Source organism: Capra hircus, chromosome 21, assembly GCF_001704415.2.
Source record: "Capra hircus breed San Clemente chromosome 21, ASM170441v1, whole genome shotgun sequence".
NCBI lineage: Eukaryota > Metazoa > Chordata > Mammalia > Artiodactyla > Bovidae > Capra > Capra hircus.
The window spans coordinates 26,738,387-26,748,416 of record NC_030828.1 but is presented as its reverse complement, the minus strand read 5'-3'; the positions used below and the strand labels follow the sequence as shown (position 1 = coordinate 26,748,416).

Genomic DNA, 10,030 nt, shown 5'->3' with positions numbered 1-10,030 from the left:
ACCGCGCTGTGAAGGAGGAACGGAGCTGAGGGGATGTGATCCCACTCACCCCTTCAAGGTGGACGCCACCAGAGGCCCAGAACTCTGCGATCTCTTAGCTGAGCCCAGCTCTGTCCCAGATGCCAGCGCATCCCAGTGTCTCCCAGACATCCCTTAGAGGTCTTTCAGGCACCTCCTACTGAATAAGACCAGAACTGAACGCACCATGTCTCCCCTCAACCCTGTCTCTGGTCTCCCTCTCAGTTAAGCTACCAGCGGCTCAAGCCAGGGGGTGGGAGTCATGAGCTGTCCACTCCTCCAGTCTCCACCATCTGTCACAGAGATCTCTATGTTCCAGCTTTCTAAACACTTTCCGAGGGTCCTCTTCTCTCCACCTGCACCACCACCCCCTGCTCCAGGCTACCCTCGTCTCTCCCATGACCGCTGCAGCTTCCGAAGTGCCCCCAACCCCACCCCCGTCTCTGCGCACACTGCCTCTCCCACCCCTACAACAGCCGCCCTAGAAAGGAATATCTGATGGAAATTTCACCATCATCTACCCTGCCAGAAAGCCTCTGCGCACTCAAGACAAAAGTCCACTATGCTTTCACAAGCCTACGACGTCGTCCAAGACCTATTCCCGCCCTCTTGGCTCTCCACCACCGGCCCTCCCAAGTTCCGGCGCCCCCAAGCCCCTCCCTGAGCTGGGACTGGCGAAAGGGGGATCCCGTCGGACCTTGCCGGGGGCGCCCTGGAACAGCCCAGGCTGAGCGCGTAGTGTGCGCTGCCGGGCCGGTCCATCTCCGGCCCTGCTAATCTCAGAGTAGGGCGGGACCTATCAGACGGTCTAAACCAATCCTAGATTGGGGGCGGGGCTGGGGCGGGACTCTAGGCTCCACGCCAGGCCCTGGTTTTCCGGCTTCCCAAACCCAAGTGCCGGGCCGCAACCGCACATCCTGCCTGCGACCCCCAGGCCTCACGCATCTTTCGGCGCAATGGACCCTGCGACAGCCGCGCAGGTGAGCGAGGCGGTGGCGGAGAAGATGCTCCAGTACCGGCGAGACAAGTCAGGCTGGAAGATTTGCCGGGAAGGCGTGAGTGAGGAACGGGGGCAGAAAGGGGTCGTGGGGTCTTTGCTCCCTAGGGCTGGGGTCTCAGAAGCCCCTAGGCTCCTCCTCTCCCGAGAGTTTTTCTGCATTCTATCCCCTGGAGCTAGATTGAAGAGGAGATTCCACTGGGGGTTGTTTCCTTAAAAAAAATATAGGGCCAGTTGTGCACACAGTGACCCCTAGGAGATGAGCCTGTGTCCCTTTCACTAAATGACTTAGCCAAGGTCACCTGCTGGCAAATGGTTAGGGTGGAGCGGGAAGCACCAAACAGACCTAAATTGTCCGAGGAAACAAGATGCATGGTGGTTTTTAAAGTGATTTGAAAATGTCCAGTGCTCTAAAGCTCTTCGAGTAGCCACATGAGATCCCGTTGTCCATCGCATCCTTCTGGAGGCAGCTTTGTTCAGGACTAGTCCCCACTCTGTCACGAATCAGTTGGGTCTCACCTTGGAGACTTGCATCTCTTAAGACTCTTGACTTTTCTTCCATAAAACGGGATCGGGCTCTATCTCCCAAAAGCCCTTCTAGCTCTAAAATTGTGCGATTCTGTGCCTTTTGACAGAACGGAGTTTCAGTTTCCTGGAGGCCATCTGTGGAGTTTCCAGGCAACCTGTAAGTGTGTGCCTTGCTCAGAGCTCCTCAGGGTGTCACACCGCTCCTGATGTTTCTGTGGGTTTGCTTCCTTTGAGACGGCAGTCCATCCTAGCACCTGGAATCAACTTGCCAGTCATCCTCCGGAAAAGCTTCTGCATCTAACTAAATCATTTCCTCAAGTTGTATTCTTGTGAAAGCTTAGTGTCCGTCCGTTTCTGCAGGCCCATGGGGAGGTGGGCTGGTAGATGTCAGCTCCTTCTCTGCAAGGCTGTCTTGAAGAGTGGTACACATGGCTTCTAGTCCTTCTGTGTAATCCCAGGATAGACAAGTTTGGTTGTTTCCTTGGGGTCACGTTGCTCTTTGTGCTACAGGTACAAAGGAGAAGGCATTGTGAACGGGACACCAGAGCAGGTGTGGGACTGCGTGAAGCCACTTGCTGGGACTTTACGAGCTCAGTGGGATGAGAATGTGAACAGTTTTGAAATTATTGAAAGCCTCACTGATGTAAGTCTTTCCAAGCACTATTAACCAGAGACAGTAGCTGACTCTGTCCCCTCTGTGAAGGGTCAGTGACACCTTTAGGCAAAGGGTTGTTGTTGTTTTGTTGCTAAGTCGTGTCCGACTCTTTGCAACTGTAGCCAGCCAGGCTCCTCAGTCCTTTGGATTTCCCAGGCAAGAATACTGGTGTGGGTTGCCATTTCCTTCTCAAGAAATTTTTCCCGACTCAGGGATTGAACCTGCCTCTCTTGCGTCTCCTGCATTGGTAGGTGGATGCTTTACCATTGTGGCACCTGGAAAGGCCTTAGGCAAGGGGAGTGCCCAGCAAATAGGTTGCACACTGCTCAACACTTAAACCCAGCCTCAGCCCAGGTATAGGTATGTAACAGTGAGACCCAGAGAGGTAGAGCTGCCCTAAACAGAGCTGAGAGAACCCTGCAGTGGCTAATGAAGGTAGGAGTGCAGAGTGAATGTGAGCTCTGAGAATGGTGAAGCAGCCTGGATTGGACGCATCAGCTCTAGTTTGAAATATTGCCCCTTGATGAGACCGTGATAATGAGTCCTGGCCAAAGACTCAGGATCCTCTGCCAGCTGTGAGACTGTGCCGGGGGCAAATTCTGGATGCCAGTTTCTCTGCTGATAAAACATGGGGTATCTAGCCTAGTGCTGCCCAGTAGAACTTTCTGCTGTGATGAAAATATTTTACAACAGCGCTGTTCAATACAGTAGCCGCTGGCCCCAAGTGGCCGCAGACATTTGAAAGGTGTCTAGTTTGAAGAAATAGTTAATTTTATATAATTTTCATGATTCAGTGTAAATTTAAATAGCCATGTGGAACTTGTGGCTGCCATATTGGACAGCAGAGATCTAGTTGGTCCTGCCCTGGGATCCTCTGTAGTGTTAAGCATGTGTGTGTGTGCTAAGTTGCTTCGGTTGTGTCTCTTTACGACCCCATGAACTGTAGCCGCCAGGCTCCTCTGTCCATGAAATTTCCCAGGCAAGAATACTGGAGTGGGTTGCCATTTCCTCTTCCAGGGGACCTTCCCAACCCAGGAGCCCAACCTGGGTCTCTTGCGTTGGCAGACTGAGCCACTTGGGAAGTCCCATAGTGTTAAGAATCCACCTCATTTTGATTATAGAAGTTAAGGAGGAAAAAAAAAAAGACATAGCCAAAAGAAATGAAAAAGTTGCCTTGAGGAAATGTTGCTATTTTTTTTTTTTTTTAATGGTGCCTTGATTTTGACATCTGTGGACCTAGTACCCTCCTGGGTGCTTCTATAGCAGGTGTTATGAAACCTCAAGCCATAATTCTTTACTGCTTGATCGGCAGGAACCAAGTGTTCTTAACCTTCACCAAGAATTCACATTTCAGTTCATTATCACAGGAGTTTATGTCAGTGTTTCATGAAGGGTGGGGCACAAGGTCTTTAACAGTCGAAGCTGAACTTCAGTCACCCCTAGTGAGGTCACTCCATTTCAAGCCTTCAATCTCTCTGATAACTCAAAGCAAAAGTCTTAGGGGCTGATGTGCCACTGACACCTTGCGAATCTCCATTATGACAGACAGCTGGCCTCAGGCTCAGAATCAGAACCCAAGAATTCTGCATGTGTGTCTGTGTGTGTGTGTAGCAGTTGTCTTTTGTTTACGCCAAATGATACCTTCTTTTTCATTTCCAGCAGTTAAATAGCTTCCTTTTAAAATAAGTTAAGTTTTAAAAAGTGAGCACATTTAGTTAACAAATATTAAGTGAATGGGCTTCCCTGATGACTTAGATGGAAAAGAATCTGCCTACAATACAGGAGACCTGGCTTCAATCCCTGGGTTGGGAAGATCCTCTGGAGAAGGGAATGGCTACCCACTCCAGTATTCTGGAGAATCCCATGGACAGAGGAGCCTGGCAGGCTACAGTCCATGGGGTAACAAAGAGTCAGACACAACTGAGTGATTAACACATGTTAAGTGAATAATGGGATAGGCTCTCCCTGGGACTGTCCCATCCTGGGGCCTGATCATGTGACCCTGAAGGGGCCGAGGTCCTGCTGGAGTAGGGGAACCATGGGATAACGTGTGGGCTTGAGGGGTCCTTGGCTTGTAAAGTGGGGGAATGAACTTGGAATATTCTGAGACTGGGTGAAGTTCTAGGGGTGCTCCCTGCCAGGGTCAAATGGGTAAGTGAAACCAGTTTCTCAGTTGTGAGGGACCACTGAGAGCATTGTCCATAGACTCAGTGGACATGAGTTTGAACAAACTCCGGGAGATAGTGAAGGACAGGGAAGCCTGGCGTGTGGCAGTCCATGGGGTCGCAGAGTCGGACAAGACTTGGTGACTGAACAACGGAGAACTTTGTCCAGACAGACGCTTATTATGTGCTCCATCAGTGACAACTCTCATGGTCCTTTTAAAAATTATTTTTAAAAATATTTATTTGGTTTTATTTTTGCCTGAGTTAATTAAGTCTTAGCTGCCGCAGGCCAGCTCTTTGTTGCATCATTTGTGCTGCCCTTGTTGCCCAGGTCACAACCCAAGATGTTGCAAACTGGGTATGTTCTCGTGACCCCTGGCACCTCCATCCGGGGAAGTTCATTCCAGACCCTCTAGGTCACAATGCCACCTTGCTGTCAGTGCTGATCCCATCTTCCAGAGCCTGGTTTATTGGGACCGGATGTGGGGGTGGGTGAGCTCCGAGTGGAGTCAAGGCAGGGAGCAGATGCCAGGCCATCAGATGCAGCTGGACCCCTCTTTCCTCTGACAGACCCTGCTCTTCAGCAGAACCACTACCCCCTCGGCCGTCATGAAGCTTATTTCCCCCAGAGACTTCGTGGACCTGGTGCTGGTCAGGACGTACGAGGACGGCACCATCAGTTCCAATGGTGAGTGATGGTGGCCCTGCTTCAAGGTGTTAGTGGGCTGCTGGTCTCTGTCTCCCCCACACCCACCCAGTTGTTCAAAGAAAGCCCACCAGCTAGAAATCCCTGAGGCATGCACAGCCTGGGGTGTGTTCCCTTCCCCTTGTCAGGTTTGGGGGGATTCTGTGCCAGGGAGGTCTGAGATGAGAGCATCCACACATGTCATTTTACTTTGAAGACACAGATTCCATCAGCACCCTATTTCCATTCTTGCTGAGGTGCATAGTTCATACCCCAGACACGTGGGCTGTGATTTAGCTCAAGGGAACCCCAGGGTGTGGTGATCCCCTGCACCCATGGAGCACCTTCTCAAGAGGGCTGTGGCGCTGTCGGCTCCCCCACTTCCAGTCAGGAGCAGAGTTCCTGCCTCTGCACTTTTTACGGTTCCTCCTGCAGAAAGCGCCAGTCTGGCTACTCTCCTGAATATCCCATGTAGGGGCAGGTGGTGGCACGTCCACACCTCTGTTGGCTGGGATTTGAGAGGGAGACCTTCTTCCTTCTACCCTTAAGCCTGACATCTGAAATGTTCTTTAAAAAAAAAATTGCATTTATTTGGCTGTGCTAGGTGTTAGTTATGGCATTTGGAATATAGTTCCCTGCATGTGTGTAGCTCAGTAATGTCCAACTGTTCGTGACCCCCTGAACTGTAGCCCGCCAGGCTCCTCTGTCCATGGGATTCTCCAGGCAAGAACACTGGAGAGGGTTGCCATGCCCTTCTCCATGGGATCTTCCCGACCCAGGGATTGAACCCACCTCTCCTGCATTGGCCCATTTTCCACTGGGCCACCAGAGAAGACCCTGAATTATTCTTTCCTCTAATACTCTGGCACGTTGCAGAGGGTGTGTGTGCATGTGTGAGTGCAGAAGTTGTGTGAGCACACATACGTGTGAACATGTGTATGTGAGGGACAGTGGGGTGGCAGTAGGGAGCGCTCAGGCTCCAGGTGACTGGTCTGCATACACTCTGGGTGCCTGGTAAGACCCTTCAGCCACTGTGGCCCGATTGCCGGAAGTTGTAGCTCCCTGACCCTTTACTCTCTCTTCCAGCTGCCAATGTGGAGCATCCATCTTGTCCCCCGAATCCAGGTTACGTGAGAGGATTTAACTATCCCTGTGGTTGTTTCTGTGAACCTCTGCCAGGGTAAGGACAACCTCCTAGAATGAATGACGTGCCCAGACCTCACTGGCTTCACTGAAGATCTCCTGTTGTTGTTGCTGAGTTGATCAATCGTGTCTGACTCTTTGCAACCCCGGGGACTGCAGCATGCCTGGCCGCTCTGTGCCTCACCATCTCCCTGAGTTTGTTCCAACTCATGTCCGTTGAGTCGGTGATACCATCCAACCATCCCATCCTCTGCCTTCCCCTTCTCCTTTTGCCTTCAGTTTCAGCATCAAGTCTTTTCTAGTAAGTCAGCTCTTTGCATGAGGTGGCCAAAGTATTGGAGCCTCAGCTTCAGCATCAGTCCTTCCAGTGAATATTCAGGGTTAATTTCCTTTAGGATTGACTGGTTTGATCTCCTTTTTATCCAAGGCAGAGGATGGTCTACTCAATGGCAACATTAACGATGATTCCCAGTAATTAAAATGCCTTACACCTCTGTAGGCCTTGCTGTTACAGAGCCCCACATATACACATCAGTGATGTAACATGCCAAAGTTCTGTTGGCATGTGGGAAAGAATTGTGGTGGTGGTATTGTTCGGTCACTCAGTCGTGTCCAACTCTTTGCAACCCCATGGATTGCAGCACACCAGGCTTCCCTATCCTTCACCATCTTCCAGAGTTTGCTCAAACTCACGTCCACTGAGTTGGTCATGCTATCTAACCATCTCATCCTCTGCCGCCCACTTCTGCCTTCAGAATTGTGGGGAAGGGTCCTTATTTCTGATGTGGGGAACTCTCTGTCTAGTCGTAGGCAAGCTGGGCAAGTGTCATGGTCCCATGTAGCAGATGAAGAAACTGAGGCTCAGGGAGGCTGGGGAGTCTGTGCAGGGTCACAGGCTGGCCATGTAGGGTCTGGGGCACCCAGTCTTCTTGGGGTTCTGAGAGCGCTCCACCAGCTGGGAGCAGCCAGGAGCTTAGCCATCAGTCCCCCTACTGGTGCTCATCTTGTGTCCCCTCAGCGAGGAATGAGGTTGAGATGCTCTGGCCTAACGGGTGATTCTGAGAGCACAGCATGAGTCAGGCCCAGAACGGAGCCCAGAAATGGCCCTGTCCCCGTGTTCTCACAGGTCATGGCCAGGTTCTGGTTTTTGGTATTTTTGTTGCCATACCGAGCAGCATGCAGGATCTTAGTTATCGTATTTTTGGTCTAAGTCTCCATTGTTGCTGTTTAGTCACTCAGTTGTGTCCAGTTCTTTTGTGATCCCATGGACTGTAGCCCGCCATGCTTCTCTGTCCATGGGATTTCCTAGGCAAGAATACTGGAGTGGGTTGCCAGTTCCTTCTCCAGGACATCTTCCCGACCCAGGGATCAAACCCACATCTCCTGAATTGGCAGGTGGATTCTTTACCGTTGAGCTACCAGGGAAGCCCTCATTTACACTCTTCAGTATTATTCAGGGCATCAAAGTGTTTTGTTCATGTGGATTATATCCATCAATATTTACTATATTTGACATTAAACCTGGGACATTTTAAAGTAATGATACATTCATTAGAAGTGACTCATTGGAAAAGACCCTGATGCTGGGAAAGATGGAAGGCAAAAGGAGAAAGGGACAGTGGAGGGTGAAATGGTTAGATAGTATCACCAACTCAACATGAATTTCAGCAAACTCCAGGAGACAGTGAAGGACAGGGAAGTCTGGCATGCTGCAGTCCAAGGGGTTGCAAAAAGTCAGACATGATTTATCGGCTGAACAACAACAGCAATTACATGATAAATAAATATTGTTGTGAAAAATAACTATATTTTTCAAAAGAGAAAAATAGTGGAGAGTGGTCTTGTTTGACATTTGAGGAAATATTAATGTCAGGCTTAATAGAAGCTCACATCTGCTTCTACATTCAGTCTGTTGTGATACACACATCAAAGAGCCTTTGGAAACTGCCCCCCGCCCAACAGCAGCAAAGCGGTTAACAACTCCATTCAAATAAAATGCTCAGGGACCTCCCTGGTGGTCCAATGGCTAAGACTCTGTACTTCCAATACAGGGGATGCCGGTTTGATCCCAGGCTGGGAAAGTAAGATCCCACATGCTGTGAGGCATGGCCTCCAAAAATTAAAAATAAATAAACAAACAAAAATGCTTGGTCTCCACAAAACCCATGCCTTTCTTGTGCTGGCCATGGGAAAAATTTGTGAGAATAAAATACAGGCTGAGAGAATGGGAGTGAAAAGGCAAATCACATCTTAGTGCTGCGAGGAAAATAGCCTTGACCTTGAAAAGCCCTTGAAAGGGTGTCAGGAACCTCCAGGAGTTGCCAGACCTCTCACAGAATCACTGCCCTCAATGATCGGAGGGCAGCATCATTTCTCTTCCTCCCAGGACCTGGCACTGGAGTAAGTTCTCTGGAAGACTTTCCCGAGTGAATCAGGCACAGGGAATGAATGACCTTGCTGTGATGGAAATGGGGGCACGTCCTCACTTGCCATCCATGTGGGGCCAAGGAAGCATGCTTGAGAGGACCCACTTCCATCCTGAAAAGAAGCAGGTCCAGAGGGGACCCCTGGGCAGTGAACCCAGCTAAATCCCTGGGTTTGGACCACTTCCTTGGGGTCCCTCAGTTCTAGATACCTAACAGCCCTGTTTTTGTTTTCACAGGGAGCCAAACAAAACCAGCCTGGTCACGTTCTTCCAGACTGACCTCAGTGGTTACCTCCCGCAGGGCGTGGTGGACTCCTTCTTCCCCCGCAGCATGGCTGGGTTCTACGCCAACCTTGAGAAAGCAGTGAAGAAATTCTTCGGTTGACAGCCTGGCTGGTTGGCTGAGAACCGCAGTGGCTTGTGCAGAAGGGCAGTTGTTGGGACACCCCTGGAGAGCCTGGGAGCCCATGGGCTCCTTTGGAAGACACCAGTGGAAAGTTTGTCTCCAGGGGCAGCCCGGGTCCCCTGCTCCTCCATCTACTTGGGTGGGGCTGTTGTCATCCAAGCACACCTTCTCCGGCAGGTGCATAAGAGCCCCCGACCACCAGATGGGGCCCCTGCCTGGGCACTGTGGTACACACTATTTTGTCCAAAGCCTTCCTCTGCTGGTCACTCTCAGAGATCCCCCAAAACCTGGCTCAGCCCCTTTGTTGTATCTGACCTCTCAGTCCTGTACCACAGACCCCCGATGTATGGTGCTGTGCCAGCCTTCCCCTTAAAGTCGTCAACTTGATGTTTAAAAAATGAGATAAGCCTTAAGGAAAAACACTTTCAGTATTCCTTTTGTTGTCTCTCTTATTCAAATCATTTTTCTTTCTTTTTCCCCTGCGTGAGTTAAATTTCATGTGCCCCAGGGAAACCAGGTAGTTTGAATCTGGCCCTGGAAGCACTCTGGAACTGATTCTGGATGGAGCAAGCCTACAAGTGGGATTTGAGGAGAACCTTCCCTCCCTTGGGCATTTGTCTTTTCTTGTCTTTGGTTATGGAAGGTGGAGCAGGAGTCTTTTGGCCTCCAAGCCCTGGTAGGGCCATACTGCTGTTACCAAGTCCATGGGATTTCTCAGGCAAGAATACTGGAGTGGGTTGCCATTTCCTTCTCCAGGGGAGCTTCCCGACCCAGAGATCAAACCCATGTCTCTTGCATTGGCAGGCAGATTCTTTACTGCTGAGCCACCAGAGAAGCCCTGGTCAGGGGATAGGTGTTGCTAATCAATTTCCTTGCCCTGAGCTCAACAATCAGGCACTAAGTAATGACCAAACCAAATATCCCTTTGATCAGGCACACAGAGGTGGTTTCCCTACAATGTTCCGTCTGCATTTAAAAGCATCTTGGCCTGTTGTGCACGTGCTTGGT

At 50.5% G+C, this 10,030-nt stretch overlaps 1 protein-coding gene across 3 annotated transcripts; it reads left to right on the top strand.

Annotated features, from left to right (window-relative positions):
- Positions 863 to 9,460, top strand: STARD5 (StAR related lipid transfer domain containing 5). Of its 3 annotated transcripts, none has more exons than XM_013973086.2 (6): positions 863 to 1,073; positions 1,651 to 1,700; positions 2,054 to 2,186; positions 4,934 to 5,051; positions 6,135 to 6,228; positions 8,918 to 9,460. In XM_013973086.2, the coding sequence occupies exons 1-6, from the start codon at positions 975 to 977 to the stop codon at positions 8,982 to 8,984; spliced, it is 561 nt and encodes a 186-aa protein (XP_013828540.1). In that variant the 5' UTR covers positions 863 to 974; the 3' UTR covers positions 8,985 to 9,460. The 3 variants fall into 3 exon arrangements, with proteins under 3 accessions (XP_013828540.1, XP_013828539.1, XP_005695133.1); XM_013973085.2 differs by having other exon boundaries at positions 864 to 998; positions 8,854 to 9,460; XM_005695076.3 differs by having other exon boundaries at positions 864 to 1,073; positions 8,854 to 9,460.